Below are 15308 nucleotides of genomic sequence, written 5' to 3'. Positions count from 1 at the left end.
CATGTGACACCATGGGTTGGAAATGCACCTGCAGAAGGTGTGTGGATTCAAAACAGCCCTCTGATGTTGAGCTGCCTAACAATAGATGGGGCAGCCATAGGGCGCTGCAGTCACATGAGATTGAAGGGCTGGACTGTGCTCAATCTGTGTGTTGAGCTCTAGGAGCTAAACTCTGCTGCTTGTCTCCTGCCAGGGTCTCAGGGTAAGGACATCATTTCAAATGCAAATTCAACATGTTAAAAGAAGAAAGCAAAGTTTAACCCTATTGAAATAACTCTAACGCTTTCTAAAAAATATTTAGATGATTTAGCTGCACACAGTACAAATAGGTTTAAAATCATTATGATGTGCCTATTAAGATATTTTTCAGCCATATTTAACATCTGAGTAAAAAACTGTGTATCCACTGTTTGTCTATTACTAAGACTAAATTACATAATTTAGTACTTATACCCTTTTAACGTGAAAAAATGTTTTACAAATCTAATTAAAAGCAGATCTGACATTATTTTGTACATTTTTGTGACTCCTGAGCAAACAATCTGGTTTAATATTTACAGCTAAAAAGTAAACAAGCATTTTTAATCCTTGCTCTTGAGTTAAGTGTGAAGGTCAGTGCAGCTGCAGTGCTACAAAAATAAATACGTTACGTATATTTTATCAACTACAAAAAAATACATTCACAATGTGAAATTTGACCCATAATTTGTTCTTTGTAGCTAAAAGAACTATATTTTTTTTTATATTGTCTTAAACCTTCGTCTAATCAGTGAATTTAAAGTTTTGAAACATTTTCTCTATTACCACAGCATGATGTTAATGATTAAAAATATTGCTGCAGTAACTTAGATCTGTTTGGATCCATTTTGGAGAGTTGGTCCAGAACAACATGTCTGACACAGAAGAAGTCGTGGATGAAGACGTCCAGTATGTACACCTTCATATGAGTTCATTAAAGTGTAACATCTGCTCTAATCAAAATGACACTCAGTGGAGTGAATACAATTCTTTTATCAATACATAGATATTGTCTTAATTTTCTTTCCCTTTTGTTTCTTTGTGATTCTTCTGAAGGGATGGAGAAGGTAAGATGTCGATTTTCTTTACTAGCAGAATCATGCTGGACCTGAAAAAGGTTTCATTTGGCAAGAAGTTCACAGAAATGTTTTATTCGTGTTAAAAGCCCTTGTATAAGTGTATGGTGGTGTTTTTTTCTTTTTATCAATCAAATGGGTTTTTTTTGCTTTTTTTTTTTTTTAATCCAATTTATTGGTCTTTACCAAACAAGGTATGACTCCTACAGAACGTCAAGTCAATAATTAGAGGGTGTCAGAGATGAGATCTTTTTACAATAAAACTCCTTGTCTGCATGGTAACATAAGATTCTTTTTCTGGAGGAATCAAACTTTTGATTTCTGCAAAGTGTGACAAAAAAGATATTTATTTTGTATGAGATAAGGCGAAAATCTCACAATTTAAGCCACATGAGAATATCAGCAGCCAAACCATCATAAATGAATATAAAGTATTTATTTTCTTACTAGTGTGTATGTTTATGAATTTTATTATTATTATTTTTTTGCTGCAGATGAATCTAAGCCAAAGCCAAAGTGAGTTTAGCTTCCTCTTTTCACCTGTCTACCTCTAGCAGTATGGCTTGCAATGACTAAAACATATTTTATTTGTGCAGGTTCATGACAAACATCACAGCCCCAAAGATGCCTGATGGAGATAAAGTGGATTTTGACGTGAGTCCGTACATTTCAATGACCTGGAATCATCAGTTTGAATGAGATGATGAGCCACCCTTGTTGTGTGTGATTGTGATTGCGGCGGCAGGACATGTACAGGAAGCGTCAGGAGAAGGATCTGGCTGAGCTGCAGTCTCTTATTGAGGCTCACTTTGTTCAGCGCCATAAGGATGAAGAGGAACTGGTCGCTCTGGTTAACAGAATAGTGAGCCAGTCTGTCTGTTGGAAATCGTGATGTATATGTCTTTTAATGTGATGATAAACAAAACTCTATTTTTGTTTAAAGGACAAGCGTCGTGCTGAGAGAGCAGAACAGCAAAGAGTCAGAGCTGAGAGGGAAAAGGAGAGGCAGGCCAGACTCGCAGTAAGATTTTTTTATCTGATCCCTTTCCTCCCATTTGACCTGATGGTCTTCTCCTAAATAGTATGTCTGTCCTTCATACAGGATGAGAGGGAGCGCAGAGAACAAGAGGAGCAGCGTAAGAAGCAAGACGACGATGCCAAGAAGAAGAAGGTCCTCACTAACATGACTCAGCAGTACACAGTTGGACAGAAGGTGTGTCTTTTAAAGGAAGAACTAACTGGGGGGGGTATCTGCACCTGCCTCACTTCCAAACTAACAGTTGGGTTTCCGTTAACAGAATGAAAACAGGAAAGGAGCCAAAAAACAGACCGAGAGGGAGAAGAAGAAGAAGGCCCTGGCTGAACGCAGGAAGCCTCTCAACATTGACCATCTCAATGAGGATAAACTCAAGTATGACTCAAATGCTTCTTGGTCAAAAAAAAAAAAAAAAAAAAGGGCTAACCATTGGGATGCTCTTTCTAGCATTTACAGTCCTTTGTCCTGTGTGTGTTCAGGGAGAAGGTTGGTGAGCTTTGGCAGTGGCTGATGGGTCTGGAGGCCGAGAAGTTTGATCTCAGTGAGAAACTTAAAAGACAAAAATATGACGTGAGTCAGCTCCTCTTCATCAAAAATATTTTAATGCATGGAGTCTGAGTCTTTTAGCCTAAATGACACAAGAACAAGATTTCAGTTTATTTGAGAGGTTTAAAAAATAAAATGTTTTAGGTTTGAGGTGTGCCAATGATTTAGAAACCTCTTGCATACAAAATAACCACAAAAACGTCACATTTTTGCAGATTAATCAGCTTCTGTGTAGAGTTCAGGATCATCAAAGGTGAGCAAAAGACCCTGTCGTCTAAAATTTTATTTAAAAAAAATACAGATCTGTCAGCCTTTAAAAACCCATCGCAATGTCATGTGAATTCAAAACAATTTTTAACTGCAGACCAAATAGACTTCCCCTGAAATGTGCCTCTCTTCCTCTCTCAGTGCCAAGGGTCGGGGTAAAGGAAAGATGGGCGGCCGGGTGAGGTGAAGCCGTTTGGGACAGAAGCAACAAAGAACAGAGAATTGCCTGTGTGACTGCAGAGAAGCATGTAAAAAGTTAATCTGAGCAGCAACAAATGTGTACATGTGTCGTGAAAAAACAAAAGACAGAATACTGTGAAGAAATGTCAGCATGTCTCTGATGAACATGTAATAAAAGGATGAGCTATGTTTGTTTTTGTCATTTCCATCTTTTTATTCAAATCCACAGTAAGAACATTCATTTGCAGCAGCAGAACACTGCAGAGCTTTAGATTGATTTATTGGCTGTTTTCATTACATTAGGAAATATATCATCCAGGACAAATGCTTGTGTAATGCTGCCAAATGGTGACAGAAACAATCTGCCTATAATGTATGAACTCTGGTTTCTGCAGATTAAAACTATATTCTGTCAAATACATATTCACACAAGTGCATCAGCAGGTCGTCTGTACAGTCTGACGGGCTGCAAGACTCTGCAGGGGTGGGGGGGTTGGAGGTTTCATGACGGACAGTGTTTCCTGAAGAGGTTCTCCTCACCACATGTGGGTTTCTCTGATCTCTGCTATCACCTGGCTAGATTTCTGCAAAGCCTGCACACAGAGAAACAATAAAGTAACAAGTTAGAAAACTAAAAATACTGATGCTGTGTATGTTCATGTACAAAGGAGGCATAGGATTTTAGACAGCTTTCTCTTTTTTAGATGTGGCATTTAATTAGAATAGATTTAAACAGTTGCTTTTGAGGAATAAATGTCAAACAGGTTGTACCGTATTTTCACGTCTATAAGGCACACTTAAAAGTCTTAAATTTTCTCAAAACTGCAGGGGGCGCCCTTTGAGGCGGTGCACCTAATGTGTAGTTGTGGGGCGTAGAAGTAAGTGGCAGAGCGAGCAATGAACGTACCTGCTCACTTGTTGCCGCAACACAGCACCTTTGTTCTGATCACAGAAAGATCGTAACAACATGACAGTCACTTCTCTTCACAGCTCCCTAACTCATTGTGTGGAAAATACTTCCCATGAGTCTTAGTGGCCATGGGCGGGGCTAAGTCCCGGGTTCCCTCAACGTTATTTACAAAATGGCTGAAGCCCTGTTTAAACTGCAGCTACGTGGATTGATGGATTTTTAGATGCAGTTTTATGACTGAAAAAAAAAACCTCCTCCTGCTACATATTTTAAACACACACAGAGTGTTTGTGTGTGTGTGCTTATGCCGTCTCTTCGCCAGCGTGTGTGTAGAAAGGAGGAAAGCAGACGCACCCGCGTGAACAACAAGGAGGGGGGTCAGGCGCTGAGCGCAAGTGAGTCTGTGGTCATGCATTCAGTTTGTGTTACTCAGTTAGGGAGAACAGTAAAAAAAAAAGGTTTCCTCTAAAGAACAGAGACTGGTTCCTTATTAAGCCACTCTGGAGGCTTTCAGGATCCGGTTGGGGAGTTAACGTGCCTGCGCCTTAACACCCAGTACGCCTTTTGTATGTGTCAAAGACTGAAAAAAAAACCTAAATGAGACCGCGCCCAATGACCCGGGGCGCCCTATGGTCGTGAAAATACGGTATTTACCTCTGTCTACTTTTGATTGGTATTTTCACAACTGGCTCGTTTAGTTTGGTTTAAACCTGACTTGTTTGGTTTAGCTAAAGAACAGAATTTGTTCCCCCCGTTTATTTCAAGCATTATAAGCCAATAGGACTAAACCAGTACATAATAATATAAACCACTGAATCAATCGTCAGGATGTTAGTCAGGACTAAGTGTGCAGGTGTAACTACACTGATGCAAACTCTGTTTCACACCACACAAGAGAACTAAGATCTCTTCAAAGAGGTGATCACAGGCTGCTCTCAAACAAAGTCATTAATAGTTTGTTCATGTTGTATATGTGAACTGGTCCAACTCTAAACGTCATAAGTCGTTTGGGCAAAAAATAAGCTACCATAAGAAGGAAGGTTGCATTAGCCATAGAAAAATGTTCAAAGTAAAAAGTAAAAAAGCTTTTTTTAAATTTCAGAATGGATGAAAAGAAAACAGAATAATAATCCACAAACCGTAGGCTACCCCAAATGTGATTGTTTTTCTAAAGTTGCATTGCAAGCTTCTTAACCTATAAATTATAACCTATGAGCTTTTCTACATTCTAACATGAAAGATTTAAAGCTTTGAATTCAAAATATTTATATTTTACACCAGATTGAAGGTCTCATCTTAACTAGTTGCAAAACTTAAAACATTTTTTGAAAAGAGAAAATAAATGGGGGGGGGCTTATGCCCCTTTTGAATAGTGTAAGAATATATATGATATAAAAATAGATTTAATGAGCTGTGCATGGTTTAGAACTGGCTCGTCTTTGCTGTCTGTAGAGCAATGTGAAGAATCTGTCACCTTCAGCATGTCCGCCGCCTCTGTCCGTCTTTGAGCCATGTCCTCGGACTCTATCAGCAGGTCGTCCAGCAGGGGGCCTTTGTATAACTGACCCACCAGCTCGCTCTGCAGGCAGTCCTTCACATGGTTCACCAGGAAGTGCATCACTGCTTTGGGCACACTGGGGCCAAGGCAAATGTCAGCAAAGAGTTGTCAAAGTTTGCATCCCACCAATTTCAAATTTAAAACTGTATACTTGTTTAAATGATTCCGCAATGATGTCAGCAGGCGTACCTGTCTTGAATGTTTTTTCGAACAATTAGGAAATAAGACTTAATGAGCCTCTCAATGACCTCGCAGTCCCTCTGCTCCCGAGCAGACAGCTTTCTGGTGACTGGAACCGGCTGGTGATGAAAAGTCAACAAATGAACGTGGTGATCCTTGGATTTCAGAGATTTGAACACAGGAGTTTGAGAAAATAATTATTTTAACAACTACAGTGAAACACATGACAAACATTTTTAAACCTTGTTAATAAACATTAAAGTGGTGACTTTCTGGTTTTTTTGTCGGGTCGATACTAAACATAACTGCTCTAGAGGAGATCTGCATGGAGGAATGGGCCAAAATACCATTTTGTCTCTCATACTTGAGGTATACCTATGAAAAAAATTACAGGCGTCTCATCTTTTTAAGTGGGAGAATTTGCAAAATGAGTGGCTTACTAAATACGTTCTTGCGCCACTCTACATCTCAAAAGGTTATGACTTAAAAAAAACCTCAACCTTTATAAAAATAAAAAAGGATGAAATATGTGGTACAAACAAGCCTGCCAGGAGGCATGTGGCAGGAGAATGTGCAGGAGGGTTTTTCAAGAGCTCTAGACTTCATAGCTACAGTCTGTACACAGTTGTGACATTTGTACTAAATAGAATGAGGTTTATATATCAAAATTCAGCTCTGTGCAATTAAATAGATATTTTATCTTGCCATAGAGATGAAAAAGGTTTCAGAACCATTTTCCAGGTGAAGTCTTTGCAAATTTGGGATATTTTGTGATATAACTGCGCAAAAAACCACATTGTGGTCATTAGGTAAACTATTGTTTTAAATGGACTGAAATCCACAAGTCAGAGGATTTTTCTTTGTTTGTAACAAAATGTATAGACTAAATTTTATGTTCTCCTTGCAGTAGGACATTTCAGCTTGGAGGACAGTTTTTGGATAAATTCAAATGGTTCATTTTTATCTTCATGCACTGAAGCTCTGTGCTCATGAACGGTTGGTCAAGATAAACTCCTGTGGAAAAGGACAACATTTGAATAAAAGAAGTAGGATCATTTAGTTTTTTAATTGAGACACTGATTCAAAAAAAAAGTTAAATTGTTTCTTCTGACGCTGAAAGCGCATAGGTAGGAGAATTGCAGTACATGAAGCTACAATATGTTTAGCATCTGAAAAGACGTAGAGCTGCCCTTTTAACAGGTTACATATTTTAACAACTAAGTTTCTCCTTTTTTTTTTTTGAACAGTTGTGTTTTTGTTTACTTTTGTGGCCCTACAGGCTCCAGTGATTGCATATAAAGCAGGCTAAATATGCCTCTTCAACTTCTTTCCAACTTGTTTTTACCTGTTCACCTCCTCCAAGTTCCTAAATTATCTTAGATTTTTTATTTCCTGGTATGTCTGATAGTTTTGTAAACACTTCAACCAAACGTGTTTACTTGTTTAGCTTCTTATTTCTAAGATAAATCTCCTCCTACCACATCCAGCAGGTTGACCGCATGGCTCCTCTGGGGGCTTGGAGGGATCTGGGTGTGGAGCGCGACTCTATCACCTGATGAACCCTCATCTCCCCTCCTCAACATGCCTCTCCAGCTGCCCGTCCCGCCTTCTGTCTGCTCACCAGCGGGGGCGCTCTGAGAACCACCAGCTGGTGCCTAATGGTAGAACAGACAGGGAGAGAGGAAAGGTTACAAACATGACTCAAATAAACATAATAGTGATACATGAATTAACAAAATACACTAAAAACAGCTTTAAATAACAGTAATGAACCATAATTGAAATGGTCTGGTAGGCAGCTTAAAAATATTTCAAAACGTAGTTGAAAAAACTTAAAACAACATTAAAAACAACTACAATTACAACTTACAAAAAAGTATCTTTATGTATCACTGGAATAAATTAAATAATTTGAGTCCCAATAACACAAATGGTTTTTGTGTTGACATTCCAGAAATACTCGTTCTTTTTAAATGTCACCCGTCCGGTTGATGTGATGTCAGAGAAACAATGTATAATCACAAAAGATCTCACCCGTTATTACATAAGGTTGTTGTACCCAAATATCACAGGACAATTAAGTGCAGTTAGTGGCATCCATGCAGTCCACATGCAGAAAATAAAGGGTTAGATATAAAAACTGATCCTCCAACAACTAAATCCTTGAAAAGGTTTGTTCAGACTTTTTCTTTTTTATAAACTCAAGAAGGATTTAGGAGTTGTCAGTTATCAGGTGCTAGCCTTGCTGGCAGTGAGCAAACCAGACAAACCTTGAGAACCTCGCCCTCCAGAGCAGGAGGATCAGTGTAGGAGAAAGATTGCCCACTAGGGCTTTTAAGGGACTAAAAGAAGGGAGGAGAAAAGAGGAAATGGACAAAAAAAACACTGAAGTGAAATAAAAACCATTATTTCAACACAAAAGAATATTTAGACAAATATTTAGGCAAACAAAACTAAAGTAAAAAAAAAGACCAAAAACATGGTAAAAAAAAAGAACTGGAGAAGATATAGTAAGAAAAAGCTGACTCATGGATTTGGAATTTACCTTGTCTCTGGGAACGCCGGCTGGCATTTCTTTCAGTCTGTGACGCCTCTGTTCCTACAAATCAACCAACATCAATGGAAGGAGGGGTTTAAAGCACATGAGTGTGTAGAACATCATCAGGGCAGACATATTGACAGGAGTACAGGTCAGTCTCTTACATCTAGATTGTTGTTTATGAGGCTGCACGCATCAGCAAAGTCCGGGTGTTTAGTGTTGATATAAGCTAGCTCTATGGCAACCAGGTTATGAACCTGAAAAAGAATAAATAAATAAGAATGTGACTTTACATTAAGACAGGTAGAGAGATGTATCTGGATTTGCTTCTGACCATTTCGTTTGTGACTGGGAGCCTCTTCCTAAGAAGAGAAGTAACCACTTCCACTACGGCATCGATGAGCTTTGGAAACCTCAACAACTCCTACAGAGAAAAACAGGGACTGTTGCTGCATCTGTTGAGTCATTTTGTTTATGGATTCCAGTAAATCATGGGCATAAGGGTTTTCAGTGCGTCCACGAGGAAAGAACAAGGTGTTTCCTACCTGTGTGCTGTAATTGCTGCAGTGCTGGATGATCCTCTGCATTTCCTCGTGCACCAGCTCCACACATCGCAGGCTGGGCTCCTCCAGACGTTTAATCTGCCGCTTCACCAGCAGCTCGAAGGAAATCTCTGGCACAAATAAGGCAGGCCTCGGGCCCTGTCGGTATAATTTGAACTATGAGTTTTATTAAGTTTTTAGAAAAATATGTTTAAAAAAACCAGACAAAGATACTAACAGTTGCATTTCTTATTGCTGTCAGAACGTCCATGGTCGTGAGGCCTCCCAAAGGATCAACAGACTCCAACGTGCGCCCAAATGTCTCATGGAATATATAACAAATTCTTGCTCCGCCACATCTAAAAAAAAAAAATAATTAAATACATCAAAAGCAGGACACTGTTATAATTAATGCTGTATGATACCCTTAGCGCCCCCTAGTGCTAAACAAAGCCAATCCCCAGAGAGTGTTGTAACTCACAGTTCTGCTGTCTCAATGTACTTGGCTGTGCCTTCTATGGTGTTGCAGTACTCTGCAGCAAACTTGGTGATGAGCTGCAGCAAAGTGGAGTTCTTGTCGTCCACGGGGTTCCCATAACTGTTCAGCAAAGACTGGTACTGAGCAGCCAAAACATTGATTCTTGTTTTCAGCTCAGGAAGACAGTCTCTGATGTGGTGCATCAATAATCTGTGATGACATCAATCCAATCAATGTAAAAAGTTATTCAGCTAGATTTGGAAAAACAGAAAATAAATAAAGTTCGAAGGTGCAAATCTGCATCTAACTTCATACCGATTTAACGTCCTGGCCAGATATTTGGTTCCATTTCTGTTTGCCAGGGAGGGGTACTTCTTTTGCAGGAAGGCATGTTCATCCCGAATAGAATCAACCACCAATTTCTTCTGATTAATATCCAGCTGACTCCTAAAGAAACATACAAAGACTGCGGTGAATATCATTTTGTCTTTTACTACAGAACATAAAAAAGCCCCACATACTGCTGTAACACCTGTTAACTACTCCAATAATACCCAGTTTGACTGGAATGACTCTCCCCATCAAGACATCCATGGCATCAGTGCCTGCATCCATCAGGTCCAGCTTGGTCACAACTGCAAGTGTCCTCCTGCCTGAAAACAAAAAACAATAATGATCTAGTGAAACAAGCAAGAATCCATGACTAAAGAGGGGCAAATCGGAGTTAATGAGTTAGAAAAAAGGTAAACAGACAGACGGTGCGTACCATCAGGGTCCACCTCACGGGCAACCTTAAGAGCCTCTGAGGTGGCCATGTCTGTGTTGGCAGCAGTCACAGCCAGGATGATGGAGTTTGGGTTGGAGATGTATTTTAGGATCAGCTCTTTGATCTGGATTTCTATATCTCTGGGTTGGTCTCCCACAGGGACCTGTTCAAAAAAAGAAAAAAAAGTACATCACTGCAAATACACAGTCAAATAAAATATGAGCATTTTCATTCCAATTTGTAATGTTTCATTTGCAAAGTGATTCATATTTTATTCACAAAGTGATTATGGTTTTTATTCACAATCAAAAATATTTATTTATTTTTAAGGAATTGAAGGAGATCAATTAGTCTTAACAATAGACAAAATGCACCCAATAAAAAAAGAAATACCTAAAGTTTGACTGTAGAAAGCTAAGAAACAGATGAGTCATTACTTCTCAGCAAGTATTTTACACAACATGCTTATAACTAAATGGGATCTAAATCCGGGTGAGTCCTAAAGATTTATCTCTAAAGAGTTCACAAAGTTGTGTAACAGATTGATTTTCACAATACATTTGAATCATCAACCAAACTACAGCTGAAGATAACTAAAATGAACAGATCTATTACTTTTTTCAGCCATTTTTTTACAAAATTTTGTTCATTCATTCCTTCATTTTCTATTCCGTTTCATCCCTTTGGGGGTCATGGGGCTGCAGTAAAAGAAAGCTCACTTTAGTGATACCAGGGAGGTCCACTAATGTGAGGTTCACCACATGAGGAGAGAAGATTTTGAGGTGAATGGGTTCATCACTGATACCCTAAAAGAAAAGAAAAACAAGAAGTCATTCAACCCCCCCCCAAAAAAAGAGTCATCACTCCAGGAAAATTTGATCTCATCTGACTTTTTTTTTGGTGGAATTGAAATCGGTACAACAAACTTACCTTGTTATTTCCAGAAATTCTTTCGGTTTCTGCTTCAATTTCCGCCCTAATTTCCTCAAAGTCCGTATAGATCTGGAAGAGATCACAGACATTTAAAACAAAAAATATGATTTAAAAAAGTAAAATAAGGTGATCTGAGTATACTATAGGCTTGAGAATAGCTGTACACAAGGCTAAAATGAATGTTTAGCATCTGAAAGGATGTGGAGCTGCCCTTATACCAGGTTACATGTTTAAACAATTACAATTTTGCAGCAAAAAAAATTATCACATACATGTTGATATAATGGAAATTCATAGATCAGAAAATGGGGGGCTGGTATAAACAATAAGAGAAGATAAATTCAAATTAATTTTGTTTTTATGTCACCTTGTTTTTGGTGTGCAGGAATTTCCCCCATTCCTCTCCATCGATGCCTGTGGAAACACAGTAAAGGACAGAGGTTTTAGTGACGGTTACATATCACAAGTGGCTTTTAGAGCTGTGTAACTATGACAACCGGTGTCTTTTCAGTGTCTCGTTGGGGTATGTTTCTACTGGACAGCAAAGGAAGGAAAAGCTCCTCAGAACCAAAAGTTCAAAGCAGAGGCCGAACAAAACAAGAACTCAGTAGAGCAACAACCATTTTCAAGCTGTGATAATGGAGGCAAATTATTAATAAAAGCAAAAATATAAAAACATGAACAACTGAGGGAGGAGGAAGTTTGTGACTCTAAAGTCAAAGGAATTTTTTGCTATATATAAAAAGAAAAAAAAAACAGGAGTTTGATTCCTTCTAGATGCTTTGTGACAACATTGGACGACTTACATGGCGGATCTAAAATTAATATGAGCCCAGTAACTAATTTTATTTCTTTTGAATAATCTATTACATTTTTTTTCTGCTTGTTTTTTACTAGCTAAGAAAAAACATCTTTTAGGAAGTTGATCCTATAGATCTCTCATTTATTTATTATTTGTTCTTTCTTTGTCTGTATATTTGTCTTTGCACAAATGACACGCAAAAGGCATGGATAAAGTAAATAAAGCCCCAGAGACTTGAAATTGAAAGAAAAAAGAACCTCCACAAGCACAAAGCAGAAAAGATTGAGCAAAAAGCAGGGTGGGAGATGGAATTACATAATTGAGCAGAGGAGGTGTGCGATACAAGGAGGAAAAAATTAGAATTGGAGACCTCTGCAAAGCCGTCCATTTTTCTTGGGTTCTGCGATTAAAGAGAGACAAGAGGAAACGAAAGAATAAGGGAGAGCTGCAGCATCTTTAGGCTTTGTGAGAGAATCTGCAGAAGCACAGAGTTCCACTGAGGACTTCTCACAGAGGACAACAGCAGAATGGACCCCACTGTTCAGTATTTGTACTTGAAAAGTTGACCACTCAAGTTGATAGGATAAAATTAAGTAGCATCGACATTACCAAACCAAAATACAAAAAGAAGGGGAAAAGGGACGTTACCGTTCTCTTCATTGGTTTTCCTGCGATCCTCGGGATCAATGTGAACAAGCTGCAGGATCAGGGGCCGGCGTGTGACGACGCCAGTGCCGCGCGGCAGGATGTCCCTCCCAACCAGGCTCTCTAAGACAGAACTCTTGCCACTGCTCTGTAAAACCAAGTTAATGTAGAAATCCACAAAATAAAAATGGAAATATTAGTGAATTTACAAGAAAAACCAGTTCAATATGTACAAAAACAAGTTCAAAAGATACTGTCTACAAATACCTCTATAGCCATTGTTACTGTACTGAAAATATTTCTTCCATATCAACAACTGAATCTTATACTTTTGTTAACTTGTTTGCCACACTTGATTCACCTCCTCAGAGACTTACAATCAATTCAAGTCAATCACATGATATGACACAGAGACAATCAATTCTTAATGCTTGATATGCAGCCTCAGCACTTGCAGTCACTGTCTGATAAGGGGCAAGCCCAACATGGCATGAAAACATCCTATCTGTAGCGTGCCTTCTCTCTTGGACTGAGGCCAAAGAGTCTGGGACAGTCTCATCCTATTAGGTGACCACTGGAAGTAAACTAGTTAGACTAAACCTTGCTTTTAAAACCAATTAGGCCGTAATGTGTGCACGTGCTAGCTCAGTCTTAGTTTTTGTTGTTGACAACCAATATCAATATTTATGTATTTATTTTAAATTTGCTGAAGTTAATGAATAGTCTGTTAAGGGAACACAACAAGGTGTGAAATTTTGTAAATATGACAGTGAAGTGCTCAAAAATAATAAAAAAAGGAACTTCAAACATAATGCATTGAATTTGAACTAACTTTATTGGCAGTTGAGACTTGAGTCAAAAATGGTTGAGTTCTGTACTAAAAAAATAAAGTATTCTGATAAGAATTTTTCATTTAAAAAGTTTTTAGAATGAAAAACAATACTCTATGATATTTAATGCCATTAAATAGTTATAGCATGACATTAACGCAGCTGTCAACTCAGCCCAAACCCTTTATGAATCATATGAATCTGTTGACAATGCTAACTTAGCTAGTGTGACACCTTACAAACCAAATGTTGACGTTAAACGGACTTCTTATCGGTAAAATTCTCGAATAGAAACGAATACGAAGAGAGCAGACACTGGTTTAGACATTCTATTAATGAACTTGCTAGCGTTGAATTAGTTTCTTACCTGGGTTCCAACAACGACTATTTGCGGTAGTTGCATGATATCGGCACCGACTGTGTTAAAAACATCTTGCAGCTTATTTATAACAGGAATGAGGGCTTCCATTAGCTCTGATACAAATCCCGGGCAGCCAAATACACAACTTTGTTAAGGTTTCCACGGACGGTTACAAAGTCATTCAACGTCCCCCAGCTAACGCTACTTTCGACCGAGCTTTACCGATAACTGCGCACGCAGTTAGTGTATTTGTTGCATCATGGGAATTGAAGTTCAAAATGAGAAGAAAGTGTTCCTGCACAAATGTAGCATAAGTTGCCGAAGTAAATTTCTAACCGCTGCGTTTACCACACAACAGTGACGTCTCACGCATATTTACCTTTATTTTAAGCACTTGCTGCGATGTTTGGAGGCGCAAACTCGAAGGTTGTTGGTAAATTCTGATCACATTCAAGGCACATCAATGTAATTTGCTGCCATCTAGTGATACAAGGATGTATCTTACACTTCTTGTGTAAGAAAAAAAATCCAAAAGTGTGATTCGTTTAAAACTGTATTATAATCTCAAACCAACATATTCAGTTCCTGCTCAACAAAAAACACTTGCGTTACAACTTTAAAAAAGTAGAATTTCCCCAAACCTAATCAAACCGCACAAATTTACAAAATGTTAAGTAGGTTACTGATCTTATAGGGATCCAACAATTCCCTTTCAATATAATTTAGTTCAAATCTCCATTTTTAGGTCATGGTTTTATTTTAGTTCAATATATGATTAAAATTCCGAAAAAAAAATGTTTTATGTTGCTTAAAAGAAAGAAACAATGAAGAAAATCTTTACAGTTGGCTATATGAAGCCGCGTGTAATGTAATAAAACAGTAAATGATAAATTCTTCTTAAATTTAGCGCAGTAATTATAGACCTTCTACTTAAACATATTGTATGCAAAAGAGATGCAACACAATTTGGTTCAATGATGTAACACGGTTTGATTTTAAATTTAGAATTGTGGTATCCCTACTTTTTACACCATTAATCCAAACGGCAAATATCACTTTACCCCATTTACAGAGATCTAAATATCCTCAAAGATTGGTTTGCTCTTCTAGCAGTGATTTTGGGATGCAGGCTAATGTTGCTGAGATATAGACTAGTCAAAACCTGATGTAAAGTGCAACCATTGATTTTTAGGTTGTTCTGCCTGTCACTCAAAGCTACACGTCCAACACAGAAGCAGATGTGTCATCTGACCTAAATGCCCAATTACAGGTCAGAGATTTTCATTCCAGATTCCAAACCTCCTGAAAAAAGTCCAAATGACAGAACTTTTTGATCTACAGCTTGTTCAATTACACGAGGAAAGAAATGTAGTTTTGTGGTGTAATCATTTGTACAGAAAAAACAAACCCTATTTGCTACGCCTAAATTAACACTGAAACTTCTTCATAGTATTTCATGCTATCAAATGTTTGACAGGTTGTTTTGTCAAACTCATTTTAACGTGTCGTGGACTACATGTTGAAATTCCAGAGTCTGAAATGTCTCTCTATGCTTTTTTGGGTTTAACCCCTTACTGACTAGGCTCATACAAAAGGGTCCGCATGGAGCCACAAAATTCTGGCTGTTTTGGGTTCTGTGTG

At 38.2% G+C, this 15308-nt stretch overlaps 2 protein-coding genes across 5 annotated transcripts; one reads left to right on the top strand and one right to left on the bottom strand.

The window, feature by feature from the left end:
• The first annotated feature begins 65 nt into the window (after positions 1-65).
• Positions 66-3314, top strand: tnnt2d (troponin T2d, cardiac). Its single transcript, XM_078948550.1, has 11 exons — positions 66-202; positions 842-948; positions 1581-1610; positions 1691-1748; positions 1840-1956; positions 2038-2115; positions 2197-2307; positions 2393-2505; positions 2610-2700; positions 2892-2929; positions 3085-3314. Exons 2-11 carry the CDS (start codon positions 890-892, stop codon positions 3128-3130), a joined length of 741 nt encoding a protein of 246 aa, XP_078804676.1. The 5' UTR covers positions 66-202; positions 842-889; the 3' UTR covers positions 3131-3314.
• On the bottom strand, positions 3313-13913 carry dnm1l (dynamin 1-like). Of its 4 annotated transcripts, XM_011475938.4 has the most exons (20): positions 13674-13913; positions 12480-12624; positions 12202-12231; positions 11397-11443; positions 11027-11098; positions 10816-10902; positions 10097-10259; positions 9863-9983; positions 9646-9777; positions 9334-9540; positions 9091-9211; positions 8856-9011; positions 8645-8734; positions 8475-8567; positions 8317-8370; positions 8042-8113; positions 7250-7426; positions 5781-5890; positions 5508-5667; positions 3313-3716 (listed from the first exon to the last, which is right to left on the bottom strand). In XM_011475938.4, the coding sequence occupies exons 1-20, from the start codon at positions 13773-13775 to the stop codon at positions 3660-3662; spliced, it is 2196 nt and encodes a 731-aa protein (XP_011474240.1). In that variant the 5' UTR covers positions 13776-13913; the 3' UTR covers positions 3313-3659. The 4 variants fall into 4 exon arrangements, with proteins under 4 accessions (XP_011474240.1, XP_011474242.1, XP_011474241.1 ...); XM_011475940.4 differs by lacking the exon at positions 8042-8113; XM_011475939.4 differs by lacking the exon at positions 12202-12231.
• Between the last annotated feature and the right edge of the window lie 1395 nt (positions 13914-15308).

Source organism: Oryzias latipes, chromosome 6 (genome assembly GCF_053564925.1).
Source record: "Oryzias latipes strain Hd-rR chromosome 6, Olatipes_Hd-rR_3.1".
Lineage (NCBI taxonomy): Eukaryota > Metazoa > Chordata > Actinopteri > Beloniformes > Adrianichthyidae > Oryzias > Oryzias latipes.
The sequence above is the reverse complement of the archived record's forward strand: the minus strand, read 5'-3'. Positions and strand labels throughout refer to the sequence as shown.